A 20983-nucleotide genomic window follows, 5' to 3' on the forward strand; every position below is an offset into this window, starting at 1 on the left:
TCCTCGAAAAAGCTGGACTAATTCAGCTGGACTTGTTGAAGATGTTTTGAAGCTTAACCAAGCCACTTCTTCAGTTGTGGTGAGTGTCGGAAACATAACCTATCATATCCTAAAATTCTACAGGTCAGGACTCGATGGCCTTTCTACAGCTAAAGGAAAGGGACGTTCTTTTGAGGACGGTGAGGAGCACACTTTAGACAGAGAGGACAATTGGTTCCCAAGAGGTCATCTACGTCAAACTGGAGCAACCATCGCTGAACAGGGGTGGGGGTCTTCAACACCTTCTTTCCTCTATAGATAATTATGTTTTAATGTCTCTATCAGATACGTCAATTTTGATGAACAATCAGCCATGTGAATTAAAGGTGTAAGACCCACGCAGACTCTCTGACACCAAGGATGGGGTTGAAGATGTTTTGAAGCTTAACCAAGCCACTTCTGCAGTTGTGGTGAGTGTTGGAAACATAACCTATCATATCGTAAAATTCTACAGGTCAGGACTTGATGGTCTTTCTACAGCTAAAGGAAAGGGACGTTCTTTCAAGGACGGTGAGGAGCACACTTTAGACAGAGAGGACAATTGGTTCACAAGAGGCCATCTACGTCAAACTGGAACAGCCATCACTGAACAGAGGTGGGGGTCTTCAACACCTTCTTTCCTCTATAGATAATTATGTTTTAATGTCTCTATCAGATAGGACAATTAGATCATATTCTTCCAATTTATGTCAAATTGGAAGAATCACCATTGAGAGAACTATCAGCCATGTGAAATAAAGGTGTATGACCCACGTAGACTCTGTGACACCAAGGATGGGGTTGAATACATTTTAAAGCTAATCCAAGCCACTTCTTCAGTAGTGATTAGTGTTGGAAACATAACCTATCATATCCTAAAATTCTACAGGTCAGGACTTGATGGTCTTTCTACAGCTAAAGGAAAGGGACGTTCTTTCAAGGACGGTGAGGAGCACACTTTAGACAGAGAGGACAATTGGTTCACAAGAGGCCATCTACGTCAAACTGGAACAGCCATCACTGAACAGAGGTGGGGGTCTTCAACACCTTCATTCCTCTATAGATAATTATGTTTTAATGTCTCTATCAGATAGGACAATTAGATCATATTCTTCCAATTTATGTCAAATTGGAAGAATCACCATTGAGAGAACTATCAGCCATGTGAAATAAAGGTGTATGACCCACGTAGACTCTGTGACACCAAGGATGGGGTTGAATACATTTTAAAGCTAATCCAAGCCACTTCTTCAGTAGTGATTAGTGTTGGAAACATAACCTATCATATCGTAAAATTCTACAGGTCAGGACTCGACGGCCTTTCTACAGCTAAAGGAAAGGGACGTTCTTTCGAGGATGGTGAGGAGCACACTTTAGACAGAGAGGACAATTGGTTCGCAAGAGGCCATCTACGTCAAACTGGAACAACCATCACTGGACAGGGGTGGGGGTCTTCAACACCTTCTTTCTTCTATAGATAATTATGTTTTAATGTCTCTATCAGATCATAAGAGGCCATCTACGTCAACCTGGAAGAACAATCAGCCATGTGAACTAAAGGTGTAAGACCCACGCAGACTCTCTGACACCAAGGATGGGGTTGAAGATGTTTTAAAGCTAATCCAAGACACTTCTTCAGTTGTGGTGAGTGTCGGAAACATAATCTATCATATCGTAAAATTCTACAGGTCAGGACTCGACGGCCTTTCTACAGCTAAAGGAAAGGGACGTTCTTTCGAGGACGGTGAGGTGCACGCTTTAGACAGAGAGGACAATTGGTTCGCAAGAGGCCATCTACGTCAAACTGGAACAACCATCACTGGACAGGGGTGGGGGTCTTCAACACCTTCTTTCCTCTATAGATAATTATGTTTTAATGTCTCTATCAGATAGGACAATTAGATCATAAGAGACCATCTACGTCAACCTGGAAGAACCATCAGCCATGTGAATTAAAGGTGTAAGACCCACGCAGACTCTCTGACACCAAAAATGAAGTTGAAGATGTTTTGAAGCTTATCTAAGCCACTTCCTCAGTTCTAGTGAGTGTCAGGAACATAACCTATAATTTCCTAAAATTCTACAGGTGAGGATTCGGCAGTCGTACTGCACCTAAAAAAAGGGGACATTTTTTTGAGGACAGTGAGGTACACATTTTAGACAGAGAGGACAATTGGCTCAAAAGAGGCCATCTACTGTACGTCAAATTGGAACAACCGTCAATGAACAGAGGTGGGGGGTCTTCTTCCTACACCTAAAGGAAAAGAAGGTTCTTTCAAGGACAACAAGGTGCATACTTTAGACAGAGAGGAAAATTGGTTCACAAGGGACCATCACTGAACAGAGGTGGGGGGGGGGGGGGGTCTTCAACATCATTTTTCTCCTATAGATAATGCCCTCTATGTCAAACTGAAGGAATCTTCATTGGAAGAACCATCAGACATGTGAGTCAAAGGAGTAACTCTCCACAGACTCTCTGACACCAAGGATGGGGTTAGCTAACTAGAACAGTTTGATCCCACCACTTTTACATCTCGCATGTTCTTGTGGACCAACTGGCTCACAAGAAAGAGACCATCTACGTCGAAGCAGAACAACCATCCCTGAATCGGGGTGGGATTCAATGACACCAACTCTCTTCAAATGCCATTTTAGATACACCTTAAGCAGAACGTCCAAAGACAGAGATGGCAAGGATGCCCTAATAGCGACAGGGCTGCGCAACCTCCGTCGCTGAAATGGATTGGTTCATTTCTCTGTAGACAGGCAGAGACCCGAGATTTGGGACCTCCATAAGGCTTTGCGCATGTGCAGGGAAATTCCTGCACGTGCGTAGATCTACCAAAGGTCACTGCTTGGTCTTGGAGCCCTGCACCACTTCTGGGCATGCATGCAATCTGCTGGCCTTCAGGACCTGAGAGACCTGCAACACACCTGTGAATGCGTCACATTTTAATGTGTATGAGCAGACAACCTGAGATCTGAGACCTCCATAACTGAAGAGTCTTTTTGCGTATGGAAACATTTGTGCTCGTGCACAAATGTGCCACAGGTCTCTCCCGGGTTCCTCGAGGGATATCAGCGCATGAATGAACTTAGGTGGCCTTTTGGGCCCTAGAGAGACCTGCACATGCGCCAAGTTTTCCTGCTCATGCAGAGACAACCGGAGATATAACTGCAGAGTCTTTGCGCGTTAATAAGATGTGCTAAAGGTCTTTGCTGTGTCCCGAAGCCCTGTGGCATATGTGCGCATGTATGCAATCCAGTGGCCTTTGGGACCTGGCAGAGACCAGCAACACACCTGTGAATGCGTCACAATTTAATATGTATGAGCAGGCAACTTGAGATCGGAGACCTCCATAACTGCAGAGTCTTTTTGCGTATGGAAACATTTGTGCTCATGCACAAATGCTCATGCACAAATGTGCCAAAGGTCTCTGCTGGGTTCCGAAACCCTGTGGCCCATCAGCGCATGCATGAAATTAGGTGGCCATTTGGGCCCGAGAGAGACCTGCAACACATTTGCACATGCGCCAAGTTTTTACAGACAACCGAAGATTTGGAACATCTATAACTGCAGAGTCTTTGCGCATGAATAAGATGTGCTAAAGGTCTTTGCCGCGTCCAGAAGCCCTGTGGCATATGTGCGCATATATGCAATGCAGTGGCCTTTGGGACCTGGCAGAGACCTGCAACACATCTGTGCATGCAACATGTTTTCCTGTGCATGAGCAGACAACCTCAGATTTGAGACCCCCATAACTGCAGCTCCATTGCACATGCGTAGTGAAACCCCCGCACATGCACAGATGTGCTAAAGGACTCTGCAGAATCTGAAGCCCTGCAGCACATCTGCACACGCATGCAATCCGGATGCCTTCTGGAGCTGAGAGAGGCCTCCAATTCATCTGCACATTTCCCACATTTTCCTGCACATGAGTAGGCAACCTCAGATCCGAGGCCTCCATAACTCCAGCATCTTTGCGCATGAATAAGGAAACCCCTGAACGTGCAGATATGCCGACGGTCTCTGCTGGGTCTTGAAGCCCTGCTGCACTTCTGTGCATGCATGCAATCCAGTGGCCTTCGAGACTTGAGAAAGACCTGCAGCACATCTGCGCATGAGCAGTCAACCTCAGATCTGAGACCTCCATAACTTCAACGTCTTTGCGCATGAATAAGGAAACCCCTGAATGTGCACAGATATGCCGAAGATCTCTGCTGGGTCCTGAAGCCCTGCTGCACATCTGTGCATGCATGCAATCCAGTGGCCTTCAGGACCTGAGAAAGACCGCATGAGTAGACAACCTCAGATCTGAGACCTCCATAACTCCAGTGTCTTTGCGCATGACTAGGGAAACTGCGCACGTGCACAGATGTGCTGAATGTCTCTGTTGAATCCTGAACCCTGTGGCACATCTGCTCATACATGCAATCCAGTGGCCTTCAGGACCTGAGAAAGATCGCATGAGTAGACAACCTCAGATCTGAAGCCTCCATAACTCCAGCGTCTTTGTGCATGAGTAGGGAAACTGCGCACGTGCACAGATGTGCTGAATGTCTCTGTTGAATCCTGAACCCTGTGGCACATCTGCTCATACATGCAATCCAGTGGCCTTCAGGACCTGAGAAAGACCGCATGAGTAGACAACCTCAGATCTGAGACCTCCATAACTCCAGTGTCTGTGCGCATGAGTAGGGAAACTGCGCACGTGCACAGATGTGCTGAATGTCTCTGCTGAATCCCGAACCCAGCGGCACATCTGCTCATGCATGAAATCCAGCAGCACACATGAGATATGAGGCACCAGGAGCGCAAAGTCGTTCTTAGCAAGGCTTGTTTTTTTGGGTGAAGGTCCACTTAAGGGTCCTTCATTACATAGTCATTGACCCAGACAGGGGCGGACTGAATAATTTGGAAACTCGGGCACTGCCCGAGGGCCCCGGGGTCAGTAAGGGGCCCCATGAGATGCCCCTGGTACCTTTTTCATAGGTTTTTTTGAGTTTGGGCAAGGACACAGGGACCCCATGATCCCCTATTGCCCGGGGGCCCCATGAGTTGTCAGTCCACCCCTGGACCCAGAATACCTTGACAGGAAGGTAACTTGTGGGGCACCATCACAGCCAACCTGTTGCTTTGACCTTTATGGGCCCCATGCGGTATTGTTTTCCGTGTCTTGGCGATTCGTAAAAAATTTTTATGGGCGGGGCCAAGGGCATAGCGAAGGACCGCAAAAAAGATGAAGATCGGTAACAATTCTGTGTCCCTGAGTAACAATTCTGTGTCCCTGAGTAACAATTCTGTGTCCCTGAGTAACGATTCTGTGTCCCTGAGTAATGATTCTGTGTCCCTCAGTAACAATTCTGTGTCCCTGAGTAACAATTCTGTGTCCCTGAGTAACAATTCTGTGTCCCTGAGTAACGATTCTGTGTCCCTCAGTAACAATTCTGTGTCCCTGAGTAACAATTCTGTGTCCCTGAGTAACAATTCTGTGTCTGTCTCTGAGTAACAATTCTGTGTCCCTGAGTAACAATTCTGTGTCCCTGAGTAACGATTCTGTGTCCCTGAGTAACAATTCTGTGTCCCTGAGTAACGATTCTGTGTCCCTCAGTAACAATTCTGTGTCCCTGAGTAACAATTCTGTGTCTGTCCCTGAGTAACGAATCTGTGTCCCTGAGTAACAATTCTGTGTCCCTGAGTAACAATTCTGTGTCCCTGAGTAACGATTCTGTGTCCCTAAGTAACGATTCTGTGTCCCTAAGTAACGATTCTGTGGCCCTAAAGTCTCTGTGGCCCTAACTCTGTCCCTAATACACACAGGTCTGTCTCTCTTGAATGACCGGAGGCTAATGGAGAATTGTAAGATGGCCACAATTTATAGCTCCACCATTACACAGTGCTGGCTGGCTGCTGATTGGCTAATGCGATCACATGTCATGAATGAATGCATTATGGGTCAGCGCGCCTTGTCTGCGCGCCTTCCCAGAGATCCCCGCTCCGTCGCCACACATGTCGCCGCCATTTTTGGGAAAATTCGATTCGTGCATCCGAAGTTTGCTAATTTTCGGATTCGGCGCGAATCAAATTTTTCCTGATCTTCGAAATGAATTCCACTTCGCCAAGTTCGATTCGCTCATCTCTAAGAATCACCATTGAGAGAACTATCAGCCATGTGAAATAAAGGTGTATTGCATGTAATTTGTAATTTGTACAACAACTTTAAAAGTGGTGGAAGAAAATTCCCACAGAGGCGGCGCGGACTCCGCGATTTCCTCTTCGGTCGCCTTCGCAGCTGGGGCAGCACGCAAGCACCTCACGGGTTAAATCAGCACGAGACGAGAAAAACACATTATTTCAAACGTTTCTATGGCAGCTAAAATGTTTTTAGCGGGCGCCATAGCAACTGCACCAGCCATCACAACTGCCGCTCGACCCCTTGTTGGAGATGGGCAGATGATGTTGTGCGGTTTCCAACATCGCCATCGCCAGCTATCCGGAGCAATGTGAGACTTAACTGCTACACCGCCGGAGCGCCGCAACGTCTGCAAGATGGAGGGAATTAACAAATTATGAGGGGTTCCCACCATCCCTGTGCTGTGTTCCCGGGTCTGTACGCCCGCTGTGCCCATTATGAGGGGTTCCCACCATCCCTGTGCTGAGTTCCTGGTTCTGTACACCCGCTGTGCCCATTATGAGGGGTTCCCACCATCCCTGTGCTGAGTTCCCGGGTCTGTACACCCGCTGTGCCCATTATGAGGGATTCCCACCATCCCTGTGCCGAATTCCCGGGTCTGTACACCCACTGTGCCCATTATGAGGGGTTCTCACCATCCCTGTGCCGAGTTCCCGGGTCTGTACACCCGCCGTGCCCATTATGACGGGTTGCCACCATCCCTGTGGCGAGTTCCCAGGTCTGTACACCCGCTCTGCCCATTATGAGGAGTTCCCGCCATCCCTGTGCTGAGTTCCCGGGTCTGTACACCTGCTGTGCCCATTATGAGGGGTTCCCACCATCCCTGTGCTGAGTTCCCGGGTCTGTACACCTGTTGTGCCCATTATGAGGGGTTCCCGCCATCCCTGTGCTGAGTTCCCGGGTCTGTACACCTGTTGTGCCCATTATGAGGGGTTCCCGCCATCCCTGTGCTGAGTTCCCGGGTCTGTACACCTGCTGTGCCCATTATGAGGGGTTCCCACCATCTCAGGGGCGGACTGACCATTTGGAAACTCGGGCACTGCCCGAGGGCCCGGGGTCAGTAAGGGGCCCCATGACATGCCTTTCATAGGCTTTTTTGGGTGTTGTTTGAGTGTGGGGAAGGACACAGGGGCCCCATGATCCCCTATTGCCTGGGGGCCCCATGAGTTGTCAATCCGGCCCTGCATCATCTCTGTCCTGAGTTCCCAGGTCTGTACACCTGCTGTGCCCATTGTGAGGGGTTTCCACCATCCCTGTGCTTAGTTCCCGGGTCTGTACACCCGCTGTGCCCATTATGAGGGGTTTCCACCATCTCTGTGCTGAGTTCCCGGGTCTGTACACCTACTGTGCCCATTGTGAGGGGTTCCCACCATCCCTGTGCTGAGTGTCTGGGTCTGTACGCCCGCTGTGCCCATTGTGAGGGGTTCTCATCATCCCTGTGCTGAGTTCCCGGGTCTGTACACCTACTGTGCCCATTGTGAGGGGTTCCCACCATCCCTGTGCTGAGTGTCTGGGTCTGTACACCCGCTGTGCCCATTATGAGGGGTTCCCACCATCAAGTGTAGGGTCTTGAATCCTCAAAGTTGAGTAGGAGTGACCACAACTATAATGTGGACAGTAACAGAGTCAGGAATTATAGAGGGGACATCTTGCCACCCTGACACCGGTGTCGGTGGGATCGGGAACGTCTACTGACCTCTTGTGCAGGTGCAGGAAGTCCACGATCTCCTTTTCGCTGTTGGGCTTGTTGGGGATAGTGAGGGGCTCATCATGGAAGGGCTCGTAGTAGTCAATCTCATTCATCTTCAAGGTCAACTTCTTGGCAACCTGACAGCAAAAAAAATAGACAAAGAAGGTGTAAAGAAGTGAGATTCCACCTAAGGGTTTCTCAGGGGAGGTTCGCTTGAATCCTCAGCTCCGCCCACCTTTGCCTTAGCCCTGCCCTTGAGGTTCCATTCTCAATAAAATGAAGGCTGGAGTCGTTTTACAAACACGTCTGTGCCAAAATAAAATTCGCTGGCACATCCAAATCACATTGTTTTTTGGTGAACATCTCAGACTGAGCTAGACAAAGGGTTAACAGTTAGGACGCACGGTCCTGTTACTACGAGTGTATAAGTCGCGTCTCCTTCAATATCAACGGCTCCTCTCTCTAAAACACCCACGACGGCGGAAATCAATTTGGATGCGTCGGAGCAATTAAATCTGTTTATTGCTCTGGTGAAGGCGATATTAGGTGTAACTCATGAAGGCGGACCATCGGTTTTATTGTTTTGCCTTTTTTGCGGCAGCGTGCGTCACGTCGCTGGGCTGCTCTGCTACTCATTTAACTCTTTCGGAGTGCTGTGGGCAAAGGAGGATCTGTGAGGCCACGCCCCTTGGCTTATAGACCCCCTTATATTCCTGACCGCTGTACTCTGAGTGCTGTGCTGTATGTTACAGATGCTGGACGCCTACACTCTGGGTGCTGTGCTGTATGGTACATACACTGGACTTCTGCATTCTGTATGCTATGCTACATGGTACATACTCTGGACTGCTGCACTCTGTATGCTGTGCTGTGTATTACATACTTTGAACTGCAGCACTCTATATGCTGTGCTGTGTATTACATACTCTGAACTGCTGCACTCTGTATGCTGTGCTGTATGTTACATACACTGGATTACTGCACTCTGTATGCCGTGCTGTATGTTACATACACTGGACTACTGCACTCAGTATGCAGTGCTGTATGCTACATATTCTGAAGTGTTGCATTCTGTATGCTGTGCTGTATGCTACATATTCTGAAGTGCTGCACTCTGTATGCTGTGCTGTGTGTTACATACTCTGGACTGCTGCGCTCTATATGTTGTGCTGTGTGTTACATACTCTGGACCGCTTCACTCTGTATACTTCTCAGTATGTTACAAACTTTGAACTGCTGCACCACCCTGCCTGCCATTCTGTATGTCACATACACTCTACTACTGCACTCTGTGTGCCATGCTGTATGTTACATACTCTAAACTACTGCACTCTGTATGCTGTGCTTTCTATTACATACTGTTGACTGCTTCACTCTGTTTGCTGCTCTGTATGTTACATACTTTAAACTGCTGCACCCTGTATGCCTTGCTGTATGTTACATACACTGGACTACTGCACTCTATATGCTATGCTGCATGGTGCATACTCTGCACTGCAGCACTCTATATGCTGTAATGTGTGTTACATACTCTGGACCACCTTGCTCTGTATGCTGTGCTGTATGTTACATACTCTGGACTGCTACACCCTGTATGTCATGCTGTATGTTACATTCACTAGACTACTGCTCTCTATAAGCTATTCTGCATGGTACATACTCTGATCTTCTGCACTCTGTATGCTGTGATGTGTGTTACATACTCTGGACTGCTGCACCCTGTACACTGTGCTCTATGTTACATAGTATGGACTGCTGCACCCTGTACGCTGTGCTCTATGTTACATACTCTGGACTGCTGCACCCTGTACGCTGTGCTCTATGTTACATACTATGGACTGCTGCACCCTGTACACTGTGCTCTATGTTACATAGTATGGACTGCTGCACCCTGTACGCTGTGCTCTATGTTACATACTCTGGACTGCTGCACTCTCTATGCTGTGCTGTATGTGACTACATCACACATTGCACACTGAGCACATTGTATGCCATTTTTGCACATTATATACAGCGGACCATTGTGCTCTGTACATTTTGCTTCATGTTACATAATCTGGACAGATGCATTCTGTATACTGTGCTGTATGCTACCTAGTTGGGATGACTGCAGTCTGTAGACTGTTGTCATACTTTACATACCCCAAAATGCTGCACAGCGTATGCTGTGTTGCACGTCACATTCTCTAGACTTTTTTACAGTCAAAATGCTATGTTGTAAACTGATATTGTAGATCTTTCTTACCTTTGCATCAAATGTGGCGAAGAATGGGATGTATGGGTGGAACTCCTCCGCAGCATCTTCATAGGCCTTGTAATCTGCAAAAAAAACAGATACAGAAATCTTTAACACCTTGCTCTGGCACAATGTGCCGTACATGACATACTCTGGTCATTGCAGTCAGTATACTGTGATATATATTACATCCTTGGATTTCTCTACTTTGGGCTGTTTTATGTACTTTCCAGCATACTGCATTATCACAATATCTGGACCTCTGCGCTCTGCACATTGTGCTACATGTCACATACTTCAGGTCACTGCACCCTGTATGCTGTGCCATACATGACATACTCTGGTCATTGCAGTCAGTATACTGTGATGTATATTACATCCCTGGACTTCTCTACTTTGGGCTGTTTTATGTACTGTACAGCATACCGCATTATCACAATATCTGGACCTCTGCACATTGTGCTATATGCCACATACTTCAGTTAGCTTCACCCTGTATACTGTGTTGTACATGAAATACTCTGGTCATAGCAGTCAGTATGCTGTGATGTATATTAAATCCCTAGACTTCTCTACTTTGGGCTGTTCTATGTACTGTACAGCATACCGCATTATCACAATATCTGGACCGCTACACATTGTGCTATATGTCACATTCATCAGTTCGCTTCACCCTGTATGCTGTGTTGTACATAACATACTCTGGACATTCTAGTCAGTATGCTGCAGAAAATCTGGACCTCTGCACATTGTGCTATATGTCACATACTTCAGTTCGCTTCACCATGTGTGCTGTGCCGTACATTACATACTCTGGTCATTGCAGTCAGTATACTGTGCTATATATTACATCCCTGGACTTCTCTACTTTGGGCTGTACATTACACATTACTGACCTCTATGTACTGTGCAGGATACTGCATTATCACAATATCTGGACCTCTGCGCTCTGCACATTGTGCTACATGTCACATACTTGAGGTCACTTCACCCTGTATGCTGTGCCGTACATTACATACTCTGCTCTTCACAGTCAGTATGCTGTGATGTATATGACATCCCTGGACTTCTCTACTTTGGGCTGTTCTATGTACTGTACAGCATACCGCATTATCACAATATCTGGACCCCTGCCCTCTGAACATTGTGCTGTACGTCACATTCCTCCGGCCATCGCAATCTGTATCTTTTTTTCCCCGTATGTTACATAAAGCAGACCTGTGGATTCTGTACAAAAGCCCGGAACCCGGGGCCCCGGGACGTCTCTATACTCTGTACTGTGAGCGTCTCATGTTTCAGGCTCTGGGGGAGGCAGGCCGGTTTAATCAATGTCCCCCACAGCTGAAAGCTGAAATGCGGCTTGCGATAGGAGTTCCTGCTCTTTAAACTGGTGGGCTGAAAGGAGGGGAGAGAGGGAAGGGGTGCAGGGGTGGACTGACAACTCATGGGGCCCCCCGGGAAATAGGGGATTATGGGGCCCCTGCATCCTTGCCCACACTTTAAGCACACCCAAAAAAGCCTATAAAAGGTACCAGGGGCATTTCATGGGGCCCCCTACTGACCCTGGGCCCTCGAATGGTCAGTACGCCCCTGGGGGGGTGGTACTTTCGTGAGCTTAAAGCTCAGAGTGGCCCAGAAGCCCATAAAGCAGGCAGGGGGGGCGGGGCAGTGACACCGAGCAGCCTCCTTATGGCCCTGCAGGGGCACCTCTCTGCCCCATTGATCCTTCTGGGTGGGGTTTCCCTTTAAGCCGTGAGTCAGACATTCTAGCCGATGACTAGGACAGCTCCTGTGCTGATTGCGGTGTCTAAACCCGCCGTCATCACCCCATCCAACAGAGTCCAGGCCAGGGGCGGACTGACTATTCGAGCACTCGGGCACTGCCCGAGGGCCCGGGGTCAGTAGGGGGCCCCATGAAATGCCCCTGGTAACTTTTGTATAGGCTTTTTTGAGTGTGGGCAAGGACACAGGGGCCCCATGATCCCCTATTGCCCGGGGACCCCATGAGTTGTCAGTCCACCCCTGATCCAGGCTGAGATCGCTCATCCAGTTAGAAATTTAGTAGCATCTCTATGAGGCTCCTGAATTATTAAGTAGGGGGGGGCGCGGGGGGGGGGAGGAGTCGCGCGTCAGCACTTCGCCGCCTTATCGCAGCGTTACACATGTCGCAGCATTAAAACAAATTATTGATGCGTTTGTAGCTCATGTGAAAGGTCCGAGTGACTCACAAGCGACTGGCGGGGGCTGCAGCGACCTCCCCGCGTCCAGCGCCGGCGAGGAATTTAAAAAAAAAGAGAGAAAAGGAACGGGAAAGCCGCCGCTGATCCCGGTTTTCTGTGACTCCCAGATTTGAACCTGTGTGCGGTCGCATCTACAAGCAGAATTCAGGCCGAGGACAGGACGACTTTCAAAAAAAAAAAAATCGACTCTAGACGCGCTAAAGTAGAATTTGAGGCGTCGTGTCACTTTAAGAAAGTCACGTCGGCCAGCTTGGCCGGTGCAAACTATATACCTGAAGCTTTGAATTCCACTGTAACCCCGGGTTCACAACTATGAGTTTTTTGATGCGTTTTCGCAAAAACGCACTACAGTCCGTTGAACATGTTTTCCTATGGGACAGGTTCACATCTCCGCGTTTTCACCCGCTGCGTTTTTTTTGGAATGAATCGGGGACTTTTTTGAACTCAAAAAGTTGCGGTTTTGGTTCTATAGGCTTCAATGGAAACGCTGCAAAAAAGCATGTAGTGCGCTTTTGCTGCATTTTGCTTTTTAAATCTGCCTAGCAACAAGAAAAAAAAAACGCAACGCAATGAAGAAACGGCTCAGGGCCAGTTCACACGACATGCGTTTCAGTTGCTTTTTTTCTGCATCCAAAACGCGTTTTGCGTTTTAAATCTGCCTAGCAACAAGAAAAAAAAATGAAAAAAGAAACGCAAAATGCATAATAAAACGCAGCAAAAATGCAAAACGCAACGCAATGAAGAAACGGCTCTGTGCCAGTTCACACGACATGCATTTCAGTTGCTTTTTTTCTGCATACAAAACGCATTTTGCTTTCTAAATCTGCCTAGCAACAGGAAAAAATAATGAAAAAAGAGATGCAAAACGCATAAAAAATGCAGCAAAAATGCAAAACACAACGCAATGAAGAAACGACTCAGGGCCAGTTTACACGACATGCATTTCAGTTGCTTTTTTTCTGCATACAAATCGCGTTTTGCATTTTAAATCTGCCTAGCAACAAGAGACATTTGAAAAAAAATTTAAAAAAGAAACACAAAACGCATAACTAACGCAGCAAAGGTGCAAAACGCAACGCAATGAAGAAACGGCTCAGGGCCAGTTCACACGACATGCGTTTCTGTTGCTTTTTTCTACATCCAAAACGCACAGAAAGTAGGTGATATGGTGGTCAATGTCATAGTTACCGCCCAAAACACACCACAAAAATCGCAGCTGAAAACCTCACAAAAATCCAAGATCGAAAAACTCGCATTTGTCGCAGGTAGAGCAGACCATTGAAATAAATGCGTGTGGCATGACAACGCACAAAAACACATCTATTGGCAGAATAAAAGTACTGCAGGGGACATCTCTGGATTGAAGGGGGATATTGCTGGCCAGACTGAGGACATCTAGTGTCAGATTGAGAGTACTGCAGGGAAATCTCTGGATTGCAGGGGGGTATTGCTGGCCATCAGACTGAGGACATCTATTGGCAGAATAACAGTAGTGCAGGGGACATCTCTGGATTGAAGGGGGGTATTGCTGGCCATCAGAATGAGGACATCTAGTGTCAGATTGAGATTACTGCAGGGACATCTCTGGATTGCAGGGGGGTATTGCTGACCATCAGAATGAGGACATCTGAGGGCAGAAAAAGGTACTGCAGGGGACATCTCTGGATCGAAGGGGGATATGGCTGGCCATCAGACTGAGGACATCTATTGGCAGAATAACAGTACTACATGGGACATCTCTGGATTGAAGGGGGATATTGCTGGCCATCAGAATGAGGACATCTAGTGTCAGATTGTGATTACTGCAGGGACATTTTTGGATTGAAGGGGGGTATTGCTGACCATCAGACTGAGGACATCTATTGGCAGAATAACAGTACAGCAGGGACATCTCTGGATTGAACGGGGATACTGCTGGCCATCAAACTGAGGACATCTATTGGCAGAATAACAGTACTGCAGGGGACATCTCTGGATTGAAGGGGGGTATTGCTGGCCATCAGAATGAGGACATGTAGTGTCAGATAGAGATTACTGTAGGGACATCTTTGGATTCAAGGGGGGTATTGCTGACCATCAGACTGAGGACATCTATTGGCAGAATAACAGTACTGCAGGGACATCTCTGGATTGAACGGGGATACTGCTGGCCATCAAACTGAGGACATCTATTGGCAGAATAACAGTACTGCAGGGGACATCTCTGGATTGAAGGGGGGTATTGCTGGCCATCAGACTGAGGACATGTAGTGTCAGATTGAGAGTACTGCAGGGACATCTCTGGATTGCAGGGGGGTATTGCTGGCCATCAGACTGAGGACATGTAGTGTCAGATTGAGAGTACTGCAGGGACATCTCTGGATTGAAGGGGGATATGGCTGGCCATCAGAATGAGGACATCAATTTGCAGAATAAAAGTACTGCAGGGACATCTCTGGATTGAAGGGGGGTATTGCTGGCCATCAGACTGAGGACATCTATTGGCAGAATAAAAGTACTGCAGGGACATCTCTAGATTGCAGGGGGGTATTGCTGGCCATCAGACTGAGGACATCTATTGGCAGAATAAAAGTACTGCAGGGACATCTCTGGATTGAAGGGGGGTATTGCTGGCCATCAGACTGAGGACATCCATTGGCAGAATAAAAGTACTGCAGGGACATCTCTAGATTGCAGGGGGGTATTGCTGGCCATCAGACTGAGGACATCCATTGGCAGAATAAAAGTACTGCAGGGACATCTCTAGATTGCAGGGGGGTATTGCTGGCCATCAGACTGAGGACATCTATTGGCAGAATAAAAGTACTGCAGGGTACATCTCTGGATTGAAGGGGGGTATTGCTGGCCATCAGACTGAGGACATCTATTGGCAGAATAAAAGTACTGCAGGGTACATCTCTGGATTGAAGGGGGGTATTGCTGGCCATCAGACTGAGGACATCTATTGGCAGAATAAAAGTACTGCAGGGTACATCTCTGGACTGAAGCAGAAGATCTCTCTTTACCTTGTAATGGGCTATTCATTTTTATCTTAGATTTAATTTAGGAGCCGATCCTCCATCGGCTGTTAGGGCCCCTTCTCATGTCTCTGGTCACTTTAGGAGCCTTCACCTTATCTCAGTCCATCCGACTGGACCAACTCTCGGATATACATTCTGGGTGAACCGAACGTTTTGCATTTAAAAGGTTTTAAAAAATCTTGGCACAGCGGTCCCTGTACTCCCATCTCCTATTTCATGGGCCCTCAGTCCTTCATCCCAGCAGAGGGGCCACATCCAGTAAATCAGCGCCGTGTGATACGTTGCATCGCTCGCCCCGTCTTGTTGCTGGAGCGGGTACCAGTCACGCTGCAGCTTACCCATTAGTTAGCTTAGACCCTGCGCTTCGTCATAAATGTGTGGTTCGAGGGAGCGGTAAACATATGCAAATATGCGAGGATTAATCTAGCGCGCAGCGAACGCCACGGCTTGATGTATGCAGGAAGAAAGCTGATATTTCCAGTGGGTGGGCTGCATGCAACCGAGATACAGAGCTCGGGCTTAAAGGGCCAGCAAACAGAAATCGTACACGGGATCGATATAGAAGCTTCAAACGATTTCAATTGAGTTTTGGAAAGGCCATGAAAGGGTTAAACCCCCCCCCCCCTTTTTTTTTTTGCTGTCTGCGATCTTGTTTCCCTTCCTGGGCCCCAGAAATAAGAGGAAGTCTCTTTGAAGTAATGCAGGCCATAGACGGGTCAAAAATCGGCCGATTTTCGCACCGTTAGTGGGTTCAGTGGTCGGCCGTTTTTCAGGGTTTCGGCACATTTTTTTTTATCAGTCAAGTTGGAAAATTCGCGGCCGATTTTGACGATCGGCCGATTTTCCCGGCAACGATGGGGAAATCGGCCGATCGTTTTACCGATACAAAATCTGCGCGTGAGCCGTGACCTGCAAGAAGAAGAAAAAGAAGTCGAAGAAAAATAGGAAGAAGAAGAAAAAGAAGAAGAAGATAAAGAAGAAAAACGAAGAAGAAGGAGAAGAAGAAGAAAAAGAAGTAAAAAAGAAGAAGGAGAAGAAGAAAAAGAAGAAAAACGAAGAAGAAGGAGAAGGAGAAGAAAAAGAAGTAAAAAAGAAGAGGGAGAAGAAGAAGAAAAAGAAGAAAAACGAAGAAGAAGGAGAAGAAGGAGAAAAAGAAAAAGAAGAAAGAAGGAGAAGAAAAAGAAGAAGAAAAAAAAGAAGAAAAAGAAGAAGGAGAAGAAAAAGAAGAAGTAAAAGAAGAAAAAAAAGAAGCAAAAGAAGAAGAAAAAAAGGAGAAGAAAAAGATGTAGAAAAAAAAGAAGAAAAACGAAGAAGAAGAAGCAGAAGAAGTAAAAGAAGAAGAAGTAAAAGAAGAAGTAGAAGAAAAAGAAGCAGAAGAAAAGAAGTAGAAGAAAAAGAAGAAGAAGATGAAGAGGAAGAAGAATAAGTAGAAGAAGAAAAAGAAAAAGAAGACAAAGAAGTAGAAGAAAAAGAGGAAGGAGAATAAGAAGAAGAAAAGAAAAAAAGAAGAAAAAGAAGAAGAAAAAGAAAGAAGAAGAAAAAAAAGAAGTATTCCAGTCCGCTATTATATTTTATATGAAAAGTCTTGCGGTTGCAACAATGTATCCATTTGTATCCGAACAAAAACATCTGTATCCGAAATGGATACAAATGGATACATTGTTGCAACTGCAAGACTTTTTCATGTCAAATATAATAGCGGAGCTCTCTGCAGGGACAGAAGTAAAAATGCCGGCCGTAGACGGTACGAAAATTGGCCGATTTTTTACCATTGGTGGTGACATCGGCCGATTGAACGGCCGATTTCCTTTTTTTTTTTTTTTTTAAAAAAGGCCAGTTTTTGACCAGTCTATGGCCTGCATAAGGGTGCCCCCATAAATTGTTTTCCCCTCTATTCCCACTGTGTCCCCCCACTAAAGCTGGCCATACACGGGTCAAATTCCGAAAGAAATTTCTTTCGAAAATCTTTTCTAAGTATTTTCGTTCGAATTTCGCACCATTATTGGGGCCGCAGCAACGGCCGATTTTGAAACGACCATCGAATTTGAAGGATCGGGCATGTTGGAAATTTTTTGAAAAAAGGAACAAATTTCTAATCAATGGCGGGAGAAATGTAATCACAAAAGAAACGGGCGTGAGCTGTGACCTGGAAAGGATGAAAATTCTTGGCCACGAAAAAAATTATTTTTTGTATCAACGTGTGAAACTGACGGCTCGGTTGGTCGAATTTTGAAATCAATGGTGGCACCATCGGGTTACAAAATGCATAAAATTTCAGAATTTCTTAAAAATTAGTTCGGAATTCGACCCGTGTATGGCTTGAATTAAGCAGGGTCGAATTCTGAATAAATTTTCTTTAGAAAATAGGAAATTTCATGCATTTGTAACCCGATGGTGCCACCATTGACTTCGAAATTTGACCAACCAAGCCTTCAGTTTCACCTCATGTTGCTACAGAAAAGAATTTTCGTGGCCAAGAATTTTCTTTTCTTTCCAGGTCACGGCTCACACTCGTTTCTTTTTCAATTATATTTCTCGCATGATTCTCCCATCATTGATTAGAAATTCATTAGTTTTTCTAAAAATTTCCAACACGCTCGATCCTTCAAATTCAATGGTGGCACAAAAGGGGAGGAGCCAGTACACCTGTACAAGACTGAAGGGGAGGAGCCGGTACAACTGTGCAAGACTGAAGGGGAGGACTCGGTACACCTGTACAAGACTGAAGGGGAGGAGCCAGTACACCTGTGCAAAACTGAAGGGGAGGAGCAGGTACAACTGTGCAAGACTGAAGCGGAGGAGCCGGTACACCTGTGCAAGACTGAAGGGGAGGAGCCGCTACACCTGTGCAAGACTGAAGGGGAGGAGCCGATACACCTGTATAAGACTGAAGGGGAGGAGCCGGTACACCTGTGCAAGACTGAAGGGGAGGAGCCGGTACACCTGTGCAAAACTGATGGGGAGGAGCCGATACACCTGTATAAGACTGAAGGGGAGGAGCCGGTACACCTGTGCAAGACTGAAGGGGAGGAGCCGGTACACCTGTACAAGACTGAAGGAGAGGAGCCGGTACACCTGTGCAAAACTGAAAGGGAGGAGCCGGCATAACTGTGCAAGACTGAAGGGGAGGAGCCAATATAACTGTGCGACTGAAGGGGAGGAGCCGGTATAACTGTGCAAGACTGAAGGGGAGGAGCCGCTTTACCTGTCCAAGACTGAAGAAGAGGAGCAACTGTGCAAGACTAAAGGGGAGGAGCCTGTACACCTGTCCAAGACTAGAGGGGAGGAGATGGTACACCTGTGCAAGACTGAAGGGGAGGAGCCGGTACACCTGTGCAAGACTGAAGGGGAGGAGCCGCTACACCTGTGCAAGACTGAAGGGGAGGAGCTGGTACACCTGTGCAAGACTTTTGGGGAGGAGCTGGTACACCTGTGCAAGACTGAAGGGGAGAAGCCGGTACACCTGTGCGAGACTGAAGGGGAGGAGCCAGTACACCTGTGTAAGACTGGAGGGAAGGAGCCGGTACACCTGTGCGAGACTGAAGGGGAGGAGCCGGTACACCTGTGCAAGACTGAAGGGGAGGAGCCGTTACACCTGTGCAAGACTTTTGGGGAGGAGCTGGTACACCTGTGCAAGACTAAAGGGGAGGAGCCGGTACACCTGTCCAAGACTAGAGGGGAGGAGATGGTACACCTGTGCAAGACTGAAGGGGAGGAGCCGGTACACCTGTGCAAGACTGAAGGGGAGGAGCCGTTACACCTGTGCAAGACTGAAGGGGAGGAGCCGTTACACCTGTGCAAGACTTTTGGGGAGGAGCCGGTACACCTGTGCAAGACTGTCGGGGAGGAGCCGGTACACCTGTGCAAGACTGAAGGGGAGAAGCCAGTACATCTGTGCAAGACTGAAGGGGAGGAGCCGGTACACCTGTGCGAGACTGAAGGGGAGGAGCCAGTACACCTGTGCAAGACTGAAGGAGAGGAGCCAGTACACCTGTGTAAGACTGGAGGGAAGGAGCCGGTACACCTGTGCGAGACTGAAGGGGAGGAGCTGGTGCACCTGTGCAAGACTGAAGGGGAGGAGCCAGTACACCTGTGTAAGACTGGAGGGGAGGAGCTGGTGCACCTGTGCAAGACCGCAGGGGAGGAGCTGGTACACCTGTACAAGACTGAAGGGGAGGAGCCAGTACACCTGTGTAAGACTGGAGGGGAGGAGCCGGTACACCTGTGTGAGACTGAAGGGGAGGAGCCGGTACACCTGTGTAAGACTGGAGGGGAGGAGCCAGTACACCTGTGTAAGACTGGAGGGGAGGAGCCGGTACACCTGTGTGAGACTGAAGGGGAGGAGCCGATGCACCTGTGCAAGACTGAGGCCGGAGGGAGGATTTAGAAATGTTAGAACACAGACAGCAATAAAATCCTGAGAGAGGTTCTAACCCTTTCCTTCTCCACCCAAAACTAAAATGGACTATAAAGCACATTGTCAGGCCGCCATTACTTCCGCCTTCATTCGACTGATTCGCATTCGCAAACATATATCTAAAATAAAATGTAACTCTTTACAGTAAAAAGAAATCGTATCTTTGTAACATTCGTCGTGTTTCTAATAAGGCCAATGTTACATTTGTTGACCAAGATCGTTTTTTTTTTTAATTCTCCTTTTTTCCCCCCATTCCAAGCCCAGGGGACAGAGGACAGCGGGGACATAGATGGGGGGGAGGGGACACAAGCGCGCGCTCGCGTTGTGTTGGCAGGTAATACACCTTCTCTTGTTTCTGCGGCTTGGCTGTGTATCCGTTCGGAAGGAGCCGCTCTTTAGCGAGATCGATTCCCGGCACAGCCAAGAGACCATCTTTATTAACAGGCAGAGGTAAACAAAGGGCTTCAGCGGGGAGGGGGGGGGGGAGCGGCGACGGCCGGCGGCTCGTGCTGCGGAAGCATGCTTTGTGTGCCATCTGAAAAGAATGGATGGGGGAGGGGGGTATTTGCTGACTCCATAAATCCCTTAATACCCCCTTTATCACGGGCTTCACAGATATGTCATTAACCCTTACGGGAGCCCGACGATACAGATCCGAATCTCAGAGTGTGTAGGCTTCTGGTCATTTTAGCTAGGACAGCGCCGGGCCCCCTTTTGCTTCAGGGCCCCATAGCAGTTGCATAAGGTCTACCAGCGCCGGGAGAAGGTCATCCAGCACCCAGGGCCAAGACACCAAATTGTACCTCTCTCCTCTGTGATATGTGCGCCCAATTGTCCCACCCCAAAGTGCGCCGGAGTCTTCCATCTGAAAGCACTGGGCCCAGGGCAGCTGCCCCTCCTGCCCCTCCCTTGTCCCAGCCCCGGGGTCTATGATGGCTATAGGTGTGCCCTGGGCTCATAGAGGGGATCCACCACCATGAAAACGCTGTTGTGCCAGCAGGGGCGGACTGACCATTTGGGGACTGCCCGAGGGCCCGGGGTCAGTAGGGAGCCCCATGAGATGCCCCTGGTACCTTTTTCATAGGCTTTTTTGAGTTTGGGCAAGGACACAGGGGCCCCATGATCCCCTATTGCCCGGGGGCCCCATGAGTCGTCAGTCCGCCCCTGT

General features: G+C 47.9%; 1 protein-coding gene across 1 annotated transcript in view; it reads right to left on the bottom strand.

Moving 5' to 3' along the window:
- CASQ1 (calsequestrin 1) overlaps nucleotides 1-20983 on the bottom strand; it is a 119337-nt gene that overhangs the window by 23847 nt on the left and 74507 nt on the right. The window contains exons 5-6 of the mRNA XM_089664930.1: nucleotides 10148-10221; nucleotides 7909-8039 (exon numbers count right to left, since the gene is read on the bottom strand). Of these exons, the coding sequence (XP_089521056.1) occupies nucleotides 7909-8039; nucleotides 10148-10221 (205 nt within the window). The remainder of the gene's footprint in view (nucleotides 1-7908; nucleotides 8040-10147; nucleotides 10222-20983) is intronic.

Source organism: Staurois parvus, unplaced genomic scaffold, assembly GCF_062004578.1.
Source record: "Staurois parvus isolate SC_StPar_1 unplaced genomic scaffold, SC_StPar_1.0 ptg002105l, whole genome shotgun sequence".
In the NCBI taxonomy this organism is placed as follows: Eukaryota; Metazoa; Chordata; class Amphibia; order Anura; family Ranidae; genus Staurois; species Staurois parvus.